General features: G+C 38.4%; 2 protein-coding genes across 3 annotated transcripts in view; one reads left to right on the top strand and one right to left on the bottom strand.

The window, feature by feature from the left end:
* ENTPD5 (ectonucleoside triphosphate diphosphohydrolase 5) overlaps positions 1 to 8,966 on the bottom strand; it is a 34,282-nt gene extending 25,316 nt beyond the window's left edge. The window contains exons 1-2 of one of the 2 annotated variants that reach the window (XM_027844861.1): positions 8,924 to 8,962; positions 7,558 to 7,610 (exon numbers count right to left, since the gene is read on the bottom strand). In XM_027844861.1, the coding sequence (XP_027700662.1) occupies positions 7,558 to 7,564 (7 nt within the window). In that variant the 5' untranslated portion in view covers positions 7,565 to 7,610; positions 8,924 to 8,962. Of the gene's footprint in view, positions 1 to 7,557; positions 7,611 to 8,923 lie in introns of both variants that reach the window. The other variant, XM_027844864.1, reaches the window with a different exon arrangement.
* Positions 8,967 to 9,253: 287 nt separating this feature from the next.
* The window catches only part of BBOF1 (basal body orientation factor 1), a 63,471-nt gene continuing 49,076 nt past the window's right edge, over positions 9,254 to 23,648 (top strand). Inside the window, exons 1-4 of the mRNA XM_027844865.1 lie at positions 9,254 to 9,415; positions 16,293 to 16,521; positions 18,505 to 18,570; positions 20,946 to 21,089. Coding sequence (XP_027700666.1) covers positions 9,360 to 9,415; positions 16,293 to 16,521; positions 18,505 to 18,570; positions 20,946 to 21,089 — 495 coding nt within the window. The 5' untranslated portion in view covers positions 9,254 to 9,359. The remainder of the gene's footprint in view (positions 9,416 to 16,292; positions 16,522 to 18,504; positions 18,571 to 20,945; positions 21,090 to 23,648) is intronic.

Raw genomic sequence — 23,648 nt, 5'->3', positions numbered from 1 at the left:
CTAGCTTTTCTCCATCACATAAGTTATTAGCTTATAGTTTCAAATATATATTTTATTATATTACAGAAAATTCCTCCTATTCCTATATTTACAATTTAAAAATATAATCTTTAAAAATATCAATATATTGATTTCATATAATCAATGAAAATATAATTTCATTGAAGGTCAGTTTATATAATAATAAAATCATGCTTTTATTTTTTTTTCTTGTTACTAAGTTTATAGTTTTTGTGGTATTAAACTACCTTTTCATTGCATTTGTACATTCTGCTTGGTCACAATTGATAGTTTTATAGATAACCTCCATTCCAGAAATAAATTTGGAACTATGCCCCCAAAAGCTATCAAATTAGGTCTATACCCCAAAGACATCAAAGAAAGAGGAAAAGGACTCACATGTACTAAAATATTCATAGCAGCTCTTTTTGAGGTGGCAAAGAACTGGAAACTGAGAGAGTACTCATCAATTGGGGAATGGCTAGACCAGTATGGCATATGAATATGATGGAATACTACTATGTTATAAGAAATGATGAAGGGGATGTTTTCAGAGAAACCTGGGAAGGCTTATATGAACTGATGCTGAATAAAGAGAGCAGAATCAGGAGTATAATCTATAAAATAACAATATTGTAAAGATAAGCAACTATTTGTAATAGGGTATTATTTTTCTTGCTTTCTCAATGGGGATGGAGTGGGAAATGAGAGGAAAAAAGGTGAATTTTCACTTAAAAATTATTTAAAAAAATAATGCTCTATTCTATTGGCAACTCTTTTAATGTTCGTGTGCCACAAACATTAATGATAAGGAGCAATAATTTCCTTTTTCAGCTTTGTTCAGTTTAAGGATCAAAACTCTATTCTTCTGCTAGGAGTTGGGGTAGACTGATTGTTGTAGTATTGAATTTATTTACTTATGATATGTCTAGGGGTGTTAAATTATGTTTTTTTCTTTTAATTTTGTGAATCCTTTCTATTATCTGTTTTTCTTTGACAATTTCCTGAAATATAGCACCCAGATTTTCTTTTTTAAGTTTTCTGGGATATCACAATCTATCCTTCAGTGCTGTAAGCTGGGTCTGAGTATTCTGCTCTGGCATTGTGTACAATTTCACCTTCCACTGTATTTATTGTCTATTGTTTATTGCTTCTTTGGATTTCTGTGAGGTTTTCTATTGGCCATTATTTCATCTTATTTATTTTTTACATGTTTTAATTTTAACCATTTCACAGTATGATTTTTAAAAAAAACTTTCTTCAAGCTCTTATTTTGTTGTGTGCTTCTCAGACTTGACATTTCTTGTTCAATTTCTTTGAATGCGTTTTCTATATATTTGAGCATTCCTCTCAGGAATGCTTTTTCTATCTCCACTGCTTCTGGAACTGTAGCTAATTTGGATACTCTACAATTAAAATTTTAAAATATTTACTGTACCAGCATTCTGTTTTGCTTGTTTTGAATCTCGGCTGTTTGTGTTTTTATCTGATGTTTGTATGCAGAGTCTGGCTTCCTTCGGTACTCTGACCCTGCTTCTCAATCTACTCTTCCTCTCTTTACTGCACTTTTTCTAAGTATCAGTCACTCAGTGCTTATCCTGATAAAAACCTGGAGGGAAGAAAGTGTCCAGAAAAGGATGACTGACAGTGTCACAAGCTAGAGAAGTCAAGGAGGATGAGTGGGAAAAGGACATCAGATCCGGCAATTAAGAAATCAATGGTAACTTTGGAGACAGCAATTTTGTTTGAATGATGACCAGAAAGTGAGAGGAAAGGAAGTGAAGGCAACAATTATAGAGAATTTCCTCAAAGAATTTAGTCACAAAAAGGAGGAGAGATATGGAATGATAGCTAGTGAGGAAGAACACGTTAAGTGAGGGTTTTTTGAGGATGGGGGAGAGATGGGCATGTTTATAGACAGTAGAGAAGTGGCCGGAAGACAGGAAGAGATTAAAGATAAGTGAAGGCATGAGGAATAGACAGGGTCATCTGATGGAGGAGATAGGATGGAATGGGATCATGAATATAGGTAGAGAGGTTTGCCTTGGCAAGGCCACCTTTTCATGTAAAACAGGGGTGAAGGGGGAGATAGTGGGGAAAAGCATCTGAGTGATGAAAGGAGGAGGACGAGAGAAGAGAGAGCTCTTGTTAAATAGTCTCAGTTTTTCAGTGAAATATGAGGCAAAGTCCTCAGTTTAAGGAAGCCTTGGAAAAGGTGCTGTGGTGAGAGGTATAGTAAGTCAATTAGGGAAGAATAAAAGGATTGCCTTGCTAGAGTGAGGTCCTAGTTGAGATTATGTAACATAAATCTGTAGGGTAATCAATAGCAAAAATAACTTTTAAGACATATTGCAAATATAAAATGCTAAAAATTATATTTTATTTAGCAATATTTATCTTTATAGCATTACAATTAACTTAAAAAAAACTGATAGTTTTTGCCAAGCTTGAAGTCTTGCAATAAACAAAATACCTACTACAGATAATCAAAACAATAATATTATCACAAGTTATCCTTAACACAATTCATATTTGGATGTGAGATATACAAAGATAAAGAGTGACTTCATATGACACACAGATGGTGCTGCTCTCTGGAGAAGCCTAGCTAAAAAGACTGTGGAATCTCAGAATCAATAAGGCTCCCTTTGTGCTGTTAAAGTCAAGGACTGGTGTTATCCCTGGTCCTACCCATAGAATCCTTGATGAGACCAGGATTAAGAAGCATCAACTTGTATCTCTGAAGGGTGCATCAGGGTTGAAAGAAAGGCAAAATCAAAAGGCAAAATCACCTGAAATATCACCTAGCCCCATCTGCCTATATAACTTTAAAGACTGCTAACAGACTAAACTCAAGGATGATGCATTAGGTGAGACCAAAGTCTCTGAGATAAATCAAAAGAAAGTCATGGAAAACCTTATATAGGAAACCGAACACCATGAAATGCTCAAAAAGCAATTCATAATTAGGTACACATTTTGACATGTAATTGTAACTAGCTACCTGTACAAGCTCACTGACCACTATGGCACCTTGTGGTAATATAATCTATAGGCCAAATGAGCATGGATAAATACTAAAGCATGTATTTAAGAGAGAAACTGGCATAATATGTAACACACACAGAATCCAGATATTCAGAAAACACAGGAGTGCATAAACTATATTTATTCCTTTAAATTAGTTAGTAGTGAGGCCATTTCACACTCAGGACTTATCATATAATTTTTGTTTGTCATTCTGTATTTATAATGTGACTTATGATTATTTTATTGGTTATTGATCACAACAAATCCATGAGGTAAGTTTAGTTTCTACTGTGATCATGATTCATTTCACTTTACCTAACATTTATTAAGCTCTTACTATATCTATGAAGCACCATAATAAAAACATGTAAGATTGGGGGGGGGGGCAGGACATGAAACAATCCTTGCTCTCAAGGAGCTTGCATTCCACTGAAGTAGATCTTGCCACCCCAGTCTCTCATTCACATTCCTATTTTGCTCAGGAGCTACACAGATTGTGCAGAAAGGGAATTACAGAGTGGAGTCAACGGCACTTTGGGTATATTTTGAAGTCTTAACAATGTGTACAATGAAGCAAGAAAATTTCACTAAAAAAGACTTCAAATAAACATAGTAACTTCTGAAATTACTACTTACTAAAGATATACAGCCTACTGATTTCCTAAAGATTCTGCTTCTGGAGAGGAAGCATGTCATTGTGGAGAGAGTGCTAGATTGGAGCATGGAAGCCTTGGGTCCCAATTTCGAGGTAAGCAAGCCACTTAATCTTCCGGAGCCTCAGATTCCTCATCTATAAAATGAGGACAGTGATACCAATCGTATCTATCTCCCAGGGATGTTGTGAGACTCATAGTAGACACGTGTGTATACATACACACACACATTTGCAAACTGTAAAGTACTATATGAGTGCGCTATTTTTCTTAGTAATGTTGTTTGCACCAATTGGTTCTATGGCAGAGACATGGAAGACGTTGGGTGTGGGGCACTTTTTAAATTGGGTACATTTCTATATAGTTATAGCTGAGCTTCCTTGTAAAAAAGATAATCACAGGAATTCTGTGGTGCATAATAAATAGTGTAAAACACTGTCACTCTAAAGGGCCATAATAGCTAGTAGCATTAAGGTTTACAAAGCACTTTACATGTTGTCTTATTTGATCCTCACAACAACCTGTGAGGCAGGTGCTATTATTATCTCCAATTTACAGAAGAGGAAACTAAGACTGAGAGAAATTAAATGACTTGTCCAGGGTCATGTGGCTAGAAAACATCTGTGGTAGGATTCAGACCAAGGTCTTCCAGGCTTCAAGTTCAGTGTTTTGCTTTATATATTATGACACTTAGCTTCCATATACATGCATACAAACATATATATACACACAGGAATTCCAAAGATATGGATTCTATATGGAAGATATCCTTCTTCTTTCCTGTTACAATGCTCTAGAAATAAAATTACATCCTAATTTTACTAATTGCAGGTAAAAGGTTGTGGGGTTCTTTGGGGTTAGTTGGTTGGTTTCACGGTTGAAAAGGCCTTTTGGCTGAATCCAAACTTCACAGAACAAATCATCTTAACAAAAGGATTTGTAAAACTTGGACTCAGTTAAAAGGCCGTACCCAAGGACCTAAAAGGCCACATGTGGTCTCAAGACTGCAGATTCCCCACCTGTGGTTCAGCCCACAGGTCCATACAAATCCCTGATAAAATATAGAAAAATGAACTCTGGAAAGTCAGAATGGGAGCTAATCACTGTAACATAAGACACAATTGACAGCTTTTTCAGTGGGAAATGCATTCATTACTATATTCCTCTAAATGCAGAAATTAAAAGTTACAAATACATATGTGATAAAGGAAATAGGAGGTGGTTCAAAGTCAAAGTGAGCAGGATGGAGGCATAGATTAGAATCTGTTTAGAGGTACAGCTCTTCAAACTTTTTTAATCATGCACCCCCATCCATAAAAATTTGTGTATACCTCCCAATTATTTATGTATATTTACTTATTACATATACCTACTAATAATTATATCTATATCATAAAACTTAAAACAAAAATTAAAAAAAGATCAGATAAAGATGAAGTCATATTTGATTCTAGAGTCAATAGGGAGCCATGGGAGTTTACGGAGTAGATCAGACCTGAGCTTTAGGAAAATCACTTTGACAGCTGTGAATCTGTGACCTCAAGGCCACATGGAGCCTTCCAGGTCCTTGGGTGTGGCCTTTTGACTGAGTCCATGTTTTACAGAACAAATCCTTTTATTAGGGAGATTTGTTCTGTGAAGTTTGGATTCGAGGGACTGCACTTGAGGACCTAGAAGGCCACATGTGGCCTCGAGGCTGCAGGTTCCCCACCCCTGCATTAGAGTGGAGAGGGGTGAGAGGTAGGGTGACTAATAAGGGGGCAATTACAATAGTCTAGGTGAGACAATTCCAAAGGACTCAAGCTGAAACATGACATCTACCTCCAGATGGAGAGCTGATGGACTCGAGTACAAATCAAAGCACATTTCTTTCTTCTTTGACTAATGAAGGAATTTGTTTTGCATGACTATACAGATTTGTAATGGGTTTTGTGTTTTTTTCCATGTGTGGTGAAGTAGGAGGAGGGAGGGAGAAAGTTTGGAATTGAAAAAAATAAAATTGAATTTTAAAAACAGTCTATGTGAGAAGTTATGAGGGGCTGAACTATAGCAGTCGCTGTGGAAGTGGAGAAAACAAGCCAGGGCTATAGAGGTAGCAATGACAAGATATGGCAGCTGATAGGATGTGCAGGATGAAGGAGTGAAAAATCAAAGATGACACCAAGATTATAAAAGTGAGTGACTGGATGGTGGTGACCATACCAATAACAGCGAAGTTACAATTAATTTGTCACCACCCATCCATGCCTGCTTATCCTATGCAATTCATCTGGTCTCATTCAAAAGAACAAGGGAGCGCGGTAGAGTGCAGTGGAGATCCTACTTACTGGTTGCTGACGAGGAAAGTGGGCTAAGTGTGTCTGCCCAAGCCACAAGGAGTTCTGAGGGGAAAGTGTGTGTGTGTGTGTGTTTAAATAGTATCTGAATTTTTGAAATGGCACTTGTATGACTAAGGTGCTATGACAGCAGCACTGATAGAGGTTGGGATCTAACTAAACTGAGGGATCTGAAGCCAGGTTCAGAAGTGGGTAGGCTAGTTTATTGCTCTGGGTAAGTGAAGGAGTGTTGAGAGTTGAGGGTAGGTGTTGTGTTGGAGACATATTGGTTCTGGCAAGGAACGTGGGATGTGGCAGATCCATCTCTCTATCCTCTAATTAGAGATACACAATTAGTAAATTAGTCATCCAGGGCTCCTTTGCAATCATGCCTGGTTCCCCACTATGAAGACCACTGGCCTAGAGATGAGCAGGATGACTTCATATTTATTCAATAAGCACTTATTAAGTCCCCACTACATGCCAGGCTCAGTGGATAGAATGATGGACTTGAAATGAGGAAGACCTGAATTTGTATTCTGCCTCAGACACTTAGCCATATGACCCTGGGCTTCTCTCAGTCTCAGTTTTCTTATCTATAAAATGGGAATAATAACGGCATCTACCTCACAGGGTTATTGTGATGACACACATGAGGTAACATTTGTGATGACACAAATGAGATAACATTTGTAAAATGATTTATAAACCATGAAGTGCAATATAAATACCAGTTATTATTATTATATGCTGGGGATACAAAGAAAAATGAAATTTTATTTGAAATCAGGACATAAGCTATAACAGTGTTTCAACTTTTTAGTCTAATAAATATTGGACTGTAAGCCATAATATGATGGTTCCATTAATGACTAATTAAACGACATTAGGCATGTCTTTACCTTCCTTAAGTACCTTTGCTCAAAAATTTGGATTCTTAATCCTCATCATTTCTTTAGTATATATATTTAGTCCTCCTAGGAACTACATTTCACAGACATAAGGAAATGAGTATACAATCCGTAAGAATTTTTTATAACTTGTAAAAGAGAGGGCTTATAGAAGCACAAAGTATTATTGTTTAAGCATTAACAAAGCCTTTATATTGAAAATCTGTGGGTTCTATGTGTTGAGTGTCAAGCATTCTGTTCAACTGCAAATGTTTGGAATATTTATTTGAATAGAACAGCTACTAGGACTCTCTAGGTCATAGGCTCACAGGACTGAGAACGAGCAGTGGCCTCAGAGATCACCTCGTTGAACCACCTCATTTTAGATATCACCTCAGAATGATACAAGTTTAATGACTTCATGCTGAATTGGACTCAAGCTTCAATCCTCTCAGGGGGCCCAGGCCTGCTTTCAGCGCTGTACTCAACTTTTGGCAGTGATCTTACTGCTGCTGGTTCAGGTCCCTGTTCCTGTCCTCAACTTTAATAAAAGCAGGAGCCCTTGCAATAATCCTCTGGATTCCAGTTAGGAAATGCTGTTCTTCAACTGTATATTGCAATTAAGCCAATCAGTTGAATGGAGGGAAAGTGGTATTGAGAGGCACTCACCAAACATCTGACTGTATCTCTTCTTGTGTCTGCCTCAGAGGCTCTCTTTCTTCCTGTAAGACATAGTTCATACAAATATTTTTTGCAAGTGGTCAATGGGCAAAAATTTATTTAGCTGGACTACATGTTTCTGCCAGAAGTTTTGTTTTTCTTTCTTTTTCAAGGAGGGGAGAATAGAGGAGGGGAGAGGGAGAGAAGGTGTTTTGAGAAAAATAAAGATGCAATGATTTTACATAACTGATTGCACATTTCTTGCCTTTTCTTTCTTTTTTTTTTTTTTGTTTTTGTTTTTGTTAAGGTAATTGGGGTTAAGTGACTTGCCCAGGGTCACACAGCTAGTAAGTGTCATGTGTCTGAGATTTGAACTCAGGTCTCTTGCCTTCTCAATAGGTGGGTGAGGGGCAGGAGGGAGAGGAATCAGAACTCAAATTTAAAAAAAAATGAATGTTAAAATTAAATCAATAATAAATTTATTTTAAAAAGAAAAAAAGGTGCAACTCAGAAACTATGTTCTCAGGATGCCTTTCCTGATCTCCTCAATTGCCAGTACCTTCCTTCTCATAGTACCTTGTACTTAACATTTGTATATCTATTATGCAAAAGTATTTATGTTTTCTATGATCTTATATGAACTTGTCTCCCTCATTAGAATGTAAGCTCACGGCAAGTAGGGATTGTTTCATTCTCTGTATTGGTATTCCCAGGGTTTGGCAGAGAGACCCGCACACAGTCCGTGCTTAAAAAACTACACACTGATTGAATGCATAAGGGCTAGGCACACAGGCATGCATCCCTTTGCCCACAAATGCCTCAATCTGGAAAACGTTTTGGCAGAATGAATTGGGAAGCAGCAGGGAGTGAGTTATCCAAGAAGCACCACAGCCTTGCTGAGAGGAGTTAGCAGGAGGCTGGAGCTATGGGGAGAAGGGAACCGCAAAGACCCCCCCCCAATGGAAAGCAGGGATCATTAATTAGATGAAGAACGGGAAGCGGAGAGATGGAGCAAAGAGGGTAGCGGCTTTCGCTTGGGGACCTGGTAAATGACAGTTCAGGTCGACGGACACACACACACACACACGTATATATACACACATACATACACACACAGACATACACACACACACAAGTAGCGGAATCCACTGCCCCAGAGCCGGGCCGGTCGGGCGCTGTCCACATCCCAAGTACAAGCCGGGTCTCCCGAAGGACAGCCGCCCCGTCCCACCTCGGGCCGCCGACCCCCCGTCCTGTCACCCGCCGCCGGCAGGCCTGGGGTCCGGGTCCCGCGAGCAGCGACCCTCCCCGCTCCGGATCCCCCCTCGCTAAGGCTCTCACGTCCCTTCCCCTCCTCGGCGCCGAAGTCACTCACCGCGTCCAGGGCTCTTCCCGCCGGGCCACCTCCAGCAGCGCGCTCGCCAGGCTCCCGCCCCCCCACCCCCAGCCCCGGTGCCCCCCCCTCCTTTCTCTCCTCTTCCCCTCCCTCCCTCCCCGTTCTCCGCCGGCCCCGCCCCCGGTGACACAGACCCCCCCACGCAGCCCGCAGGCGCGGTGGCGGAGGCGGAGGCGAGGCGGCAGCGGCGGCGTCCGAGCGCCGCGTCATCCCCCTGCCCCGCTCTCCGGCGGTGAGCGCGCGCGTGCTTCCGTGTGTGCGTGCGTGCGCGTGCCTGCGTTCGGGGTGTCCTGGGCAACTGCTCTAGGCTTCCTTAGCGACAGACTAGAGTCGACGGTGTCAGGGGTGGTCGCGGCGGAGGCTCTCCTCGGAGGCCTTGTGAGGCGAGGTTTGAAGAAGAGCCGAGTCGACCAACATGGCGAAGGGGAGAGGGAAGCAGAGAGGGAAGAAAGGCAGAGATAAGAAAGAGAAGTAAGGAGGGACCCGCGAGGCCCGCTGGGGGCTGGGCTCTTCGAGGGCGGGGCTGGGGGCGGGGCGATTCGCTTTGAGTTCTGGTTGTGTCTCCAGGCCCTGCCCTGGGGACCTGGGCACCCGCTAGAGGTAGAGGGAGGTGCTGCAGCCCGCTCGGAGCCGATCGTTAAATTTTCAGTGAGGGCATTTTACACCTCGAAAATCGACCGACGCTACAAATCAGCGCTGGATCCATAGTTTTGTTGATTGAGCAGACTTAAAAAGCTGATGGAGAAAATGTTCATAATGCAAATTAAACTGTGTCGTGCCCATTTTTCTTTTTGGAGGGGGAGGGGTAGAGCTAGTTGTTAAATATTTACCAGTACACCCCCGTGAAGAGGCAGGAAGGTAGAGGAGGGGTGGGCTGGTAAAGGGAGGCGAACCGCAGGTCCCTAATGTTTTCTATGTTCAGAAGCGATTTTTCATAAGATATTGGGCTACAGGGGATTCCAAATCACAAAACGTTAGAGCTGGAAAAGACTGAGATAAAAACTCAGCTCCAGGTTTTTTACTTAGGCAGCTAGGTGGTGGAGTTCAGATGCGCTGGTGATACTTACTAGCTGTGTGACCCTGGCCTAGTCACTTCCACCTCCCTTTGCCTCGGTTTCCTCACCTGTAAAATGGGGATAATAACAGCACCTACCTCACGAGGTTGTTGTGAGGATCAAATGAGATGATATTTGTAAAGTGGTCTGCAAATGTCAAAACACCACAATGCTAGCTGTTATTTTTATTATTAATACAGATGAAGAAGTGACTTGCCTAAGGTCACATAGTTGAATGGGAGAGTTCAGAACCCAAATTTTGAACTGGGAGGACCTCTTGACACTCAATCCTGTGAACTTATGTGCTAGGGTCCTTAACTTTTTTTGGGGGGGAGGGGTGCCATTTTAGCAACCTTGTGAAGCCTATAGACTCCTCAAAATAATGTTTCTAAATGCATAATATAAAACACATAACATTACAAAAGGAAACAAAATGTATTGAAAAAGTTATCAAAATATTAAAAAAAAAAAAAAGCTTCACATACCCCAGGTTAAGAAACCCTCCTCCTATTATCCAAACTTCAGTGAAGAAGTTCAAATGGTTTTGAATGATCCTAAAACAATTCTTCCATTTGGACAAGGATGATTTGGCCATTTGTAGATTGGGTACTCATTTACAAATCTGCAAATTTCTGCTTGTAGGCAGTAATAACATGCATTTGATATGATCTATTAATAATAGCTTACATTTATATCTCTTTAAGGTTTGTAGAACACTTTTACCCACATTATCACATTTGATCCTCACATTAGTTATGTGGGATAGGTCCTATTTTAGTCCTCACTTAACATATGAGATCTCTCACAGTTTAAATGACTTAAGATCACAGAGCTGGTAAATATATAAAGCAGAATTCAGACAGTTTGAGTGGATGAGTTTATCTACTTTCCCATTCTTAGCTTCCCAAACAAGGAGCTTCCAAAAGGCTGTTCTTCATGTTGTGTCATAAAACAGAATTTATTTATTGACAATTTAAAATAAAAACAAATTTCTGCATTGGCCAGATTATATATCTATCATATATGATACATACATATGTATGTATACACATATATACATACATATATTTGATATATACATACACACACACCTCATTCTATACTCAGTCTTTTACCTCTTTATCGGGAGGTGGGTAATTGTGGTCTGTTATTATTACTCTGATCACAGTTCCTAAGTCTTTGAAAGTTGTTTGTCTTTAGAGTATTGTCATTGTATAAATTGTTCTGGTTCTGTTCATTTTAGTCTGCATCAGTTCATACATATCTTCTCAGATTTCTCTGCAACCATCCCTTTCATCATTTCTTATGGCACGTTAGTATTTCCATCACATTTATATACCATAACTTGTCCAGTCATTCTCTAATTGATGGAAGCCCCCTCAGATTTCAGTTCTTTGCCACCCATCTTTGAGTTTGTTTTGCTTAGGACTGGTCCCTCCCTTAATATACTCTTTCTCTAATTCCTCTTCAGATTCCCTCCTTTTTCTCTATTGAGTAAAATAGATACGTAAATGAGAGTGAGGTTCTAGTGTCAGCTGCTTCCCCCATCCCTTCCTTCTTTTTTGTATAGACTTCTACTTGTGCATCTTGATTATAGGAGATAATTTTCCCAAACCTTCCTTTCCCTTATTCTCATAAGGTATTCCTCTTACTGTTCCACCTTCCCCTTTCCTTTCTTTATTTAAGATTATCAAGACATAACTGAAACATTGCTAGGCCTTCTGCCTAATTAGACTTCTTCTGTGACCTGTTATGATGATAGAGTTCAGAGGGGACATATGTATCATCTCTCCATATTAGAATGCAAACCTTTCATCCTCATTTGGTCCCTTAGATTTCAGAGTTTTTGCACAGCTCTGTTTTTCTCTTAGGAATGCTTGGAAGTTCTCTGTTTCATTAAAGGTCCCCCCACCTTTTTTGGCCTGTGGGATTATATTCAGTTTTGCTGGGTAAGTTATTCGTGGCTGGAAACCTATATTCTTTGCCTTCTGTAATATCATATTCTAAGCTATCTTTGCCTTTATGGTAGTGGCTGCTAAATTTGATGTGATTCTGACTATGGCTCCTCAGTATTTGAATTCTTTCTTTGTGACTACTCGAAGTATTTTTTCTTTGACCTGAAGGCTCTAGATCTATCTTGACTATGGTGTTCTGGGAATTTTCATTTGGAGGTTTCTTTCAGGAGGTGACTGGTGGATTTTTTCCCCCACTTTGCCCTCTAGTTATAAGAGATCTTTGCAGTTTTCCTTTGAGGTTTCTTGAAATATGTCCAGCCTTTTTTTTTTTTTTGGTCATGGCTTTTAAGTACTGCAATAATTCTTGAATTTTTTTTTCTTTTTGATCACTTTGGTCGATTATTTTTACTATGCATTTTCTTAAGTTTTCTTCCATTTTTTCAGCCCTTTGACTTTGTTTTAATATATCTTGATGCCTCGTGGAGTCATTGTCTTCTCTTTCATCCAATTGAATTTGCAGAGAATTTATTGCTTGGTCAAGGCTTTGTACGTCTTGTGCCAAGCTATTAATTCCCTTTCCAATTCTTTCTTGCCTAGCTCTCATATCTTTTTTTTTTCCTCTAGCGCTCTCATTTCATTGATAAAACATTTTTAACTTTTTATTTTAAACTCTTTGTTTCTTCCCTAACTTCTAGTTGAATTTGTTCCTGAGCTGTGTTTTCCCCTAAGGCAATGTTTGTAGATGTTTTAGTCATTCTCTTCTTCTGGCTTTGTATCTTGAGTATCCTTATTGCCTTAACAGCTTTTTGTGGTAGCATTCGTTTTCATTTATTTATTTTTGCTTGTTCTTCCAGTCTTCTTTCTGCTTTCAGATTTGATGTTAGGGCCAGGTTCTGCGCACTTCTGGAGAGAAGTACTGGGCTGGCCCTGTTGCTATTTTCTTGATATATTTAGTGTTGTCCTGTTACAGACTCTCAGGGACCAAGTTGGGAACTTGGTCCGATTGAGAACAAAGTCTGATTCTACACCCCAACTTCCCCCACTGCCCCTCTTCTCTACCCCAAGTTCTGCAAGTTCTTGACCTGGGTTTGGGTCAGAGCAGCAGCGGGCTGCTGCTTTACTCTTTACTGGATGTGGAATCTTGCATACATCAATCAATAAGCTTTGTGCCGAGCGCTATCTGGGGACACAAAGGCAGAAATGACACAGTCCCTACCCTTAATGAGCTCATATTCTGTCTGGATGACAGTGATAAGTATAGACAAGAGATATGCAATGGACAACACATGACATAAGTAAGTATATACAAGATGAAAAGAAATGTCAACTTTTAGAAAAAGGGCGTTAGTAGCTGGGATATTCAGGAAAAGCTTCATGTAGGTTAATGTAGAAGGTCTCTCTTAAGCAGTGTTTTGAAGGAAATGAGGAAGTATGAGAGATGGAGTTTATATAGGAGAGCATTTCAGGCATGAGGAGAGAGACCAGTGCAAAGGCTCGGGAACAGACGGGAAAGCGTCACGTGTGAGAAGCGGCAAGATGGCCGCTTCACCTAGGGTGTGCAGTTTGGGAATGGAAGTAATGTATATAATACAGTTGGTAGGAGCCCCGTAGTGAAGGGCTTTAACAGACACACTGAGGAACTTACGTTTGATCCAAGAGGCAATAGGGAACCATTGGAATTCATTGCGTACAGAAGTAACGTGGTCAGACCTGAGTGATTTGAGGCAGGGAGACCATTTTATTGCTCAGTCATTCAGTCATGTCTCACTCTTTGTGAGCACACCAGGCCTTTCTGTCTTCCACTGTCTCTCAAAGTCTGTCCAAGTTAATGTTCATTATTTCCATGACACTATCTATCCATCTCATCCTCTCCCATCCCCTTTTCCTTTTACCTTCGTGTAGGTTTTTTCCAATGAGTTCCATCTTCTTATAATGTGGCCAAAGCATTTGAGCTTCTGCTTTAGTATTTGACCTTCTAAGGAATAGCCTGAATTAATTTCTTTTAAGTATTGACTGATGTGACCATAAGAACTACTATGACAGTAGTTCAGTCATGAAGAGATGATGCCTTGAACTGGGTTAATAGTCAAATGACTAGAGTAGTTGGGTGGATATGAGAGGTAATATGGAGGTAAAAATGATAGGATTTGGCAACTGATTGGATAATAGGGTAAGAGTGAAGAGTCAAGGATGACATTGAAATTGTGAACCTGTATGACTGGAAAGGTGGTAGTGCTCTGAATAAAAATAAAAAGGAGAGTGGTGGTGTGATGAGTTCTGTTTTGGACATACTGAGTTTGAGATTCTTATTGGATATTCCATTTGAAATATTGCATAGGCAGTTGGAGATGTTGAATTGGAATTCAAATTATGGGGCTTAATATGTAGGAAATTAGATAGTTCCTGGAAATAAAGGCAGGAGTCTTAATAATAACAACTAGTATTTATATAGCACTTTAAGGTTTGCAAAGGTCTTTACATGTTATCTTATTTGATCCTCAAAGCAACCTTGGGAAGTAGGTACTAATATTATCCCCATTTTACAGGGGAAGAAATCTTCCTGACTACAAATCTGATACACCCCTTAACAGCCTTCAAGGAAGGGAGGCAAATTTATCAAATATTGTAGCTATGTAAATAAATTACAAAATATGGGGACTAAGTAAAGGCTTTGCTAATGAGTCTTAGTAGGTCACCTTCAAGAGAGCAATTTCAGTTAAATGATGGGGTAGAAATAAGAGTTTAAGGAAGTGGGTGGGTGAAAATTGAAGTGTAGCCTCTTTTACCAGCTTCCAGAGACGAATGAGATAATTCTCTGGAGAGAAAGAGTTGACAAATCATGTTAAGTTGTGGGATGAGAGAGTATGAGATCTTGCAGCTGAGCAAAGTTTGGAGGCAGTGAGATGAGCAGAGACTGAGACCAGATGTCTACCACAGACAGATGGGATACTTGAAACCAGAGAGTAGCATCCAGAGAACAGTAGTAAACATGTTCCCCATGGGCTGAGAAGGCTGGCAGTTGAGGATCTTTCTTTTTCCTTTTCATGTCCCTCCTTTCTCTCTGTTGAGATGGAGATTTCCTCCCCTAGAGTTTTCTGCTTCCTTTTTACAACTCTTTCATTCTGTCAAGTTCTGATTTGTTTAGATAGTCTGTTCTCCATTGTTTTGCTATGTATGACTGTAAATGATGTCTAAGTCTGATAAGGACTTGAGGATGGGATAGGGGAGGAGATAATTTTGTGAAAGTTTTTTTTTTTTTAATTTCATAGTTTTAAGTGTCTGAAGTGGGCTTTCGACCCAGGTCTTTCTGACTCCAGGCCCAGTGTTCTATCCACTGTGCCACCTTGCTGCTCCAAATAATAAAAACATTATTCTGGGAAGAGGTCCATGGGTTTTACCAGATTGCCAGAGATTCATAACGGTTAAGAAGCTTAAGAATGCCTGGTTTAGAATGAATTTGTAGTAGAATCAGCTGGCCCATTTTTTTTTCTCAATTTCCCCCTGAAATCCTGAATTGGGATTGTAGAAAGTAGTTACAGGGACTTGTCCAGGGTTATGAATTAGTAAGATGGGAAAGATGAAAGATAAAGGGGGCAAGGGATTCTCGGGTGTACAAGGGAATCAGTGAGATGGCTGACTAGGTGTTAGGACAGGAAAGGGTAGAGGGACCAGGGGCTTTCCCTTTTACTTTCTTCCTTTTAGAAATAAACCTCTTACTTATTTCTTTAATTTTTCTCTTTGTGTGAATACATGCTATTTTTAGACAGTTTTTCAAGTCTAATGACTTAATGAACAATTATATTGAAATAGTTATAAAAATATTTTTAAAAAGTAAGTTCATAGACTCTAGGTTAACACCTCTTCCCTGTTAGGCCATCTCTGCTGTCTCCTAAAACTACCATGCTCCATAACTTTGCTTCCGTAGTTCTAGCAGTTCCTGTAGAGTGCTGCTCTCTACCTTATTTCCACTCCTACCAGTTAGAAAGGGGTAGAGTTGGGAAAGCTAGGTGGCACAGCAGATAGAGCTCTGGCCTTGGAGTCAGGAGGACCTGAGTTCAAATTCGGCCTCAGACTAGACACTTACTAGCTCTGTGACCCTGTGCAAGTTACTTAATCCCAATTGCCTCACCAAAAGCAAAAAAAAAAGGGGGGGGGGGAGGTAGAGCCAAAAAACATCAGACCACATTATTTCTGCATCTTGGGCCATCTAGGAAACTTTTGAGCTTTTTAATACTCAACCTTGATGTTAGTGGATTATACTTGCCAAGAGAGATTTTAAAAAAAACTATGCCCTAGAGGGGAAAATATACTAATTATGAATATACTATTCTCATTCAGGAAGCTGACAAAAAGGGAAGAAATAGAATTAGAGAGAGCCAAGGCTAATGTTGCCCTTTGGGAGACCAGATTGGAAGTCTCAGAAATGTCCCGGGATGGATATCGTGAGGCTGTTCGGAGATTGGCACAATGTAATGAGGACTTGAAGAGACAGCAGTACAGAATGGAAAAAGATACAATGGCTGTGTTAAGCTACTTAAAGAGGCAAGATTTGCAAAAAGATCTTTTGGTATGTAGAAAACTTCTTGAATCTTATTTTACTGAATATATCAGCCCCGGTTGGACACACTGAACCGGACTCTAGCATAGTGATGTCATTTTTGTCCTCTTCGAGAACAAAGGACGACCACCAACCACCACTACTGAATATATATAGTAGTTTCGCTGGTGGACCAACTTAAGTTTGCTAAGGAGCTCTTCTAGGATATACAAACACAACTTAAATGCCTTCTACTGGATAGCCCTGACCTTCTCAATTCTTAGGGCTTTCTTCCTTCTTCTCCAGTATGCATTAAGCACTTATTTGATATTTTACAGTGACAGTTATGAAGTTTTTCAGTTTTTAATGTAATTTTGCCTGAATCTGTCAGTACATTAGCCGTTCTCCACTCTACTCTGGCTGTTAAAATTGATAAATCCTTTAAAATACTTTATTTAGAAATATGAAATACAAATTTGGGTCCTGTAATTCTTACTTTTTGTTTACATAATTTGTGAGTATACGTTTATGTTTTGCAAAAGTTAGAGTAAAAGCTCTCAAAATCAAGAACCAGGTCTCAGTTTCATACTTTTGAGGGCATGTTTTGATGTTTTGGGGGAAAGATCTAAAATCCTAAAAACACCTTGAAAATGTAGGGATAAATATTAAGCTCAACACTGTTATTGAATGTTTGCCCTTTTTTTGTGCCTGAGTGCTACAGTTTCCTCAGTCAATTCCCACCTTTAGTAAAGTCAATTTATTATAAAAATATGAGAAGTAAAGAAGTTAGGAGAATTATAAAACTGAGATTAAATATTGACAAATTATTTATTTAGTTAGCAACCACAATGTAACCATATAGGACATCTTCAAAGAACACAGAACTTGTACTGTTTAATTCTAAAGTGACATTTTAGATCAGACATACGATAATTTCTAAAATTCTTGCAGACACTCTGTGTCCTACGAAACCTTTATTTATGTATATTTACCATTAATAATTGGGTATTAGTTTATACCTATCAGTGCCAGCCATATTCCCATTTTCTTTTCTTTATCAATAGCCTTAGAAATATAAACATCTTTATCTAGCAGATGTTCCGATTTTTCCTACATAGATTTTCATAAAGACAGAAGAAACAAAGACTAGAAAGAAAAAGCACAATATAGTGTATTGAATTCATCAATGATTATTGGTGGTTCCATTATATCCTAGAAACATCTTTTAAATAGCACAGAGAAAATTAGAAGACTTTGCCCAAGAGTTAGCTTCTAAGAGTTAGATACAAACTATGAGAACAAAGAAATATATCTTCCTTAGGTGTAGGAAAGAAAAAAAAAACTAAACTAAATATTTCTGTAATCCTTGAGTGTATCACTGTATTACCATGTAGTAAAATATAAAATAATGGTCTTAATGGTAACTGAATCATCAGGAAAGGTGAGGGTTTTTTTTCAATTTTTTTCCAGGTAACCCTTGCAATATTTGTTATTTTCTGGTTTTGGTTGTTTGGTGAATATGGGCAGCTTCAGAGTTGCTTTAATTTGAATTTCTCTGATTATTAGTGATTTAGAATTTTTTTTTTAACATCACTGGTAAAAAGCTTGGATATCTGCCTTTGAGTACTACCTTTTCATATCTTTTGACCGTTTGTCAGTTGAGAAAATGGCTCTTATTATAAATTTGAATCAATTCCTTGTATATCTTGGACATAAGACTTTTATCGAAGAAAATGGTACTAAAATGCCTACTAAAATGGTCCCTTTTTCAAATTCATATCTTTGGAAGACTAGATTTTCATTATATACTTCAACCAAAACAAGATAATGTAATAAATTGAATGTAGCAGCAGATATGAGAATCCAGTTGGCTTCTTTTAAGTCAGACTTTTTTTGGTCCTCTTCTATCAACTTAGTGACTTTAATTGCACTTGAAGGTTAGGCTACATAGTAGGGGTACAGTATAGAACATTTTCTTCATTTTCATAGTTCTCCGTTTCTATTTTAATATAGATTGAACAACTGAAACAACAGATATTAGATGCAAATGACAAATCCAAGATTGACAGGGAAATTCTGGTGAGTAGTTTGTACTCAGCAACACTATTTCTCTAGTGGTAATGTTTCTGATAGTCTCCGTAGTTCAGAGCACAGTTGAGATCCTGAAATAGTAAAACAAAAAACAAAAAAAAAAACAAAGGGGACATAGAGCAACCCAAATAGTTGTCACAAAGGCTATGCATTAAATCAAATTCATGTATTTTATGCATTCGGAAAGCCTTCATTTAGAAGGAGGCAATGTATGTCAGTGGAAAGTGTGCTGACTTTGGATAAAAGGGTTTACTTTTAAATCCATGCTCTTCTACTTTCTATCTGTGTGACTTTAGCAAAGTCCTTTAATATCTTGGGGCCTTGGTTTCCTAATCTGTAAAATGAGAATGTTGGGCTAGATGACCTCCACAATCTCATCTCTAAGTGTCGGGTCCTATGACTCTTTTTCTACTTTGTTAATTCATCTCAGTCATGTCTGACTCTTTGTGAACCATTGGGGTTTTCTTTGCAAAGATACTGGAGTGGTTTGCTGTTTCCTTCTCCAGCTCATTTGACATATAAGGAAACTGAGGCAAACAGGGTTAATTGACCAGGGTCACATAGCTAAGAAGTGTCTGAGGCCAGATTTGAACTTATCAAGATGAGTCTTCTAATTTCAAGTCCAGTGCTCTATCTATAATGCCACCTATCTGGTCCTTCTTATTCCACAGGGACTTCTAATAAAGTTTATCTTGTTTGTGACCCTGCAACAGATAAGAAGTAAAAAAGTAGGAGATTAAGAGTATGCTGAAAAAGTGAAAAATAAACAAGTGGCAGCTAGAAGCAAAATAAAAGAAAAAATAGACATGAACTAGCAAAGAAACATGCATTCTTAAGAATGGGAAAAAAATAACCCTAAATATTTCTATAGCCCTTGAGTGTATCACTTTATTGCTATATAGTAAAATATAAAATAATATGCATAATGGTAATTGAATATATTAAGAAAGGGTTAAATTATGTATAACAGGGGCCCCTAAGCTGCAAATCAGAATCTAGGTATTATATAGGTCTCAAAGACCTACATGATAGGACTGTAAATTGATTATTAGTGCTATCCTATTTTTTACCATCCCACTCTTTCTCTTCTAATTGTTTTTGTCAGCACTAGAATTTCTGATAGTATAGAAATCGTGCTTGTAGGCCTTAACCGATAAGACTACATCTAAACATGGAGAGCTTACTGATTAGCTTGGTGATCAGAATTGGCAAATGCCTGTCTATACACCTAATAAATACTATAAGAACCAATATAGATTGATTCCTTCACTCCTGATTGTTTCCATAATATACTCCTTTTATTGGATAGCTTCCACTGTATGCTTAATGCAATCATTCCTATACTCAGATACTGAACTATCAGTAGCTAATTATTTCCTTTATACCTCTCACCCCCGTCCTCAGTAATCTCAGCACTTCCTCACAAGAAGATTAATGATCCTTGATGCATAATATGCACTGATTAACAAGACAAGTATTCTAAAATATAGTACATTTTAGAAAAATTTCCAATGAAAACAGTTAAAAATTTTAAAAATATCAGTACGTATAGAAGCAAACTTTATTTGCCTGGAAAAATCACTGATGTGGGAGCACTGTCTCAATCAGTACCCACAATTAAGTATGTTTTTTTTTTTTAATTATACTTTGCCTAATCAAAAAGAGGCAAACATACAGTATGCTAAAACAAATTAATATCAGAGATGTAGTTGAAAAATTTCAAAATTTTAATGAAAAACCCCAAAGATTTCTGCAGTATATTCTAATTTAATATAGATTCAATCCAGTCTCCTACCAATCTATATTAATAATCCTATATAATGAGTATCTGTTACATTAATAATAACCCTATGAAAATATGATCTTTAGGAAAAGATTGACTCTGCTATACTTAATAAGACACAAAAATATATTTTACTTTAACTTAGTCAAACATTAAGTACCTGCACAGTATAGAACTTGGCTAAACTCTGAGGGAGACCAAAAAATTAAGTAAGACAATATATGCTACCATCATAGAGCTTAAAATTTAGTAGAAAAGATTTTCAGCACAAAGGCTAAAACAGAAGAGGCTTTCAGTTTAACTCTCAGTTAACCAGAAAATTAGTCAGAAGCATATTTTCCATCTAATTAGTTGTAATATCTTGATAGATATTCTCTCCTGTTAGACATTCAATCTCTGTCCACTTAGCAACCTCTAATCCTAGGTTTAGCTCTTGTTCAGGTGTAAAAATTACCTCCTGTACCATTTTTTAGATGTTCTTATTACACTGAGCTTCAATAAAACATATGAATCTACTGATCTTTCTTAATACTAAACACTAACACTTTATACTAATTTTTTCTTAATTTCTTATTTACAGCAAGAACACTACTCTGTAAAAATTAATGAGTTGGAGGGGCAATACAATCAAAAGACCAAAGAAATTGGCTTAATTCAGATAGAACTGAAAACAATAAGGCAGTTTCAAAGGAGGAAAACTCAAATAGAAAGAGAATTAGAAGAGGTAAGATTCCTTTTTAAAATCATAACCATATTTTTTGTCATTATTTTAGAAGTTTGATTATATAAGGGGACAAATGACTGTCTTTGTCAACTTAGAGGACATCAAATTGAGAGAAAGAGAGGAATCAACTGAATTATCATTCACCAAGCATTTATCAAACACCTACCATGTGCTAAAGATTGTGCTAGGTCTTAGAGGCCTAAAGACAAATATGAAAGTGTCTTTGTTTCTACATAGAACTTAGTGCTGGATGGAAAAACTCTTGTTTGCTACTATTTTGCACAGATTGATAGGCCATATATTCTATAGTAATGAATATAATTTGTAAAAAAAATTAAAGTAGGGGGGCAGAGCCAAGATGACGGAGGGAAAGCAGTGACACGCTTGAGCTCTCCCCCAAACCCTTCTAAATACCTATAAAAAATGGTTCTAAACAAATTCTAAAGCAGCAGAACCCACAAAGAGACAGAGTGAAACAAATTTCCAGCCCAAGACAACCTGTATGGTTGATCAGAAAAGTATATCAGGCTGGGCTGGGAAAGGAGGGTGGGGTGGCGTGGGCGTGCAGGCTGTAGCAAACCTGGAGCAGGCCTCAGAGGACTGAATCGCAGGCAGCTGTGGCAGTTTCCAGACTTCTCAACCCACAAATGTCAAAGACAACTTAGAAGATCAGTGGGAAAAGTCTGTGACTTTGGTGAGAGAAGAAACCAGGTCTCAGCCACCCCGGGGTCCATGGCTGTTTCCTGAGCTTCTGGCCCACAGACTGAGGGGGAATCAAGTGGCTGATCAGAGGGGGATTACAGGGATCTCTTTGCCAGTGCTGAGGCAGGAATCTCTTGCTTTACCTGTGCTTGGATCTGGGTCACAGTTCTGAGGGGCAGTCCTGGGGCGAGGAGGAATGCTGATGTGGTGAAGCTTGTTGTGGCGGTGGAGAGAAAACACCTTGCCCCTTATCATACCACCTTGGAAGGACTGAAAATTTTCAGGTCCCTAGAAGTATCTCTGAAAACAGCTATACAAACCCCCGAAGCTTGGGATAGTACATTCTCCACATTGGAAGCAGACTTTTACCTTAACAAAGAGTTTAAAACTCAAGTAATTGGCTGGGATCATGAGCAAGCAGCGCAAAAAGAGTCAGACTATATTATCTTACTTTGGTGACAAAGAAGATCAAAACATACAACCAGAAGAAGACAACGAAGCCAAAGCTCCTACATCCAAAGCCTCCAAGAAGAATATGAATCAGTCCCAGGCTTTGGAAGAGCTCAAAAGGGATTTTGAGAAGCAAGTAAGAGAAGTAGAGGAAAAACTGAGAATATTGCAAGAAAATCATGAAATACAAGTCAACAGCTTGCTAAAGGAGACCCAAAAAAATACTGAATAAAATAACACCTTAAAAAATAGCCTAACCCAAATGGCAAAAGAGGTCCAAAAAGCCAGTGAAGAGAAGAATGCCCTAAAAGGCAAAATTGGCCAAATGGAAAAGGAAGTCCAAAAGATTACTGAAGAAAATACTTCCTTAAAAATTAGAATAGAGCAATTGGGAGCTAGTGACTTTATGAGAAATCAAGACACTGTAAAACAAATCCAAAAGAATGAAAAATTAGAAAACAATGTGAAATATCTCATTGGAAAAACAACTGACCTGGAAAATAGATCCAGGAGAGAGAATTTAAAAGTTATTGGACTATCTGAAAGCCATGATCAAAAAAAGAGCCTAGACATCATCTTTCAAGAAATTATCAAGGAAAATTGCCCTGATATTTTAGAACCAGAGGGCAAAATAGAAATTGAAAGAATCCACTGATCTTCTTCTGAAAGAGATCCCCAAAGGAAAACTCCTAGGAATATTGTAGCCAAGTTCCAGAGTTCCCAGGTCAAGGAGAAAATATTGCAAGCAGCCAGAAAGAAACAATTCAAGTATTGTGGAAACACAATCAGGATAACACAAGATTTAGCAGCTTCTACATTAAGGGACTGCAGGGCATGGAATATAATACCGGAGGGCAAAGGAGATAGGATTACAACCAAGAATCACCTACCCAGCAAAACTGAGTATAATTCTTCAGGGGGAAAAATGGTCATTCAGTGAAATAGAGGACTTTCAGGCATTCTTGATGAAAAGACCAGAGCTGAATAGAAAATTTAATTTTCAAATACAAGACTCAAGTGGAACATGAAGAGGTAAACAGGAAAGAGAAGAGACTTATTAAGGTTGAACTGTTTACATTCCTGCATGGAAAGATGATATTTGTAACTCATGAGACCTTTGTCAGTATTAGGGTAGTTGGAGGGGAAAAAATTATATATACGTATATAGATAGATAGATAGATAGATGGATGGATAGATAGAGGGCACAGGGTGAGTTGAAGATGAAGGGGTCATATCTGGAGAATAAAATTAAGGGGTGAGAGAGGATTATACTAGGAGAAGGACAAAGGGAGAGGTAGAACAGGGTAAATTATCTCACAAAAAAAAAACCCAGAAAAGAAAAGGCTCTTACAGTGGAGGGGAAACGGGGGAAGGTGAGAGAGAATGAGTGAATCTTATTCTCATAG

Source organism: Vombatus ursinus, unplaced genomic scaffold (genome assembly GCF_900497805.2).
Source record: "Vombatus ursinus unplaced genomic scaffold, bare-nosed wombat genome assembly UNPS02014945.1, whole genome shotgun sequence".
NCBI lineage: Eukaryota > Metazoa > Chordata > Mammalia > Diprotodontia > Vombatidae > Vombatus > Vombatus ursinus.
Note: the sequence above shows the minus strand (reverse complement) of the source record. Positions and strands in the feature narration are given on the sequence as shown.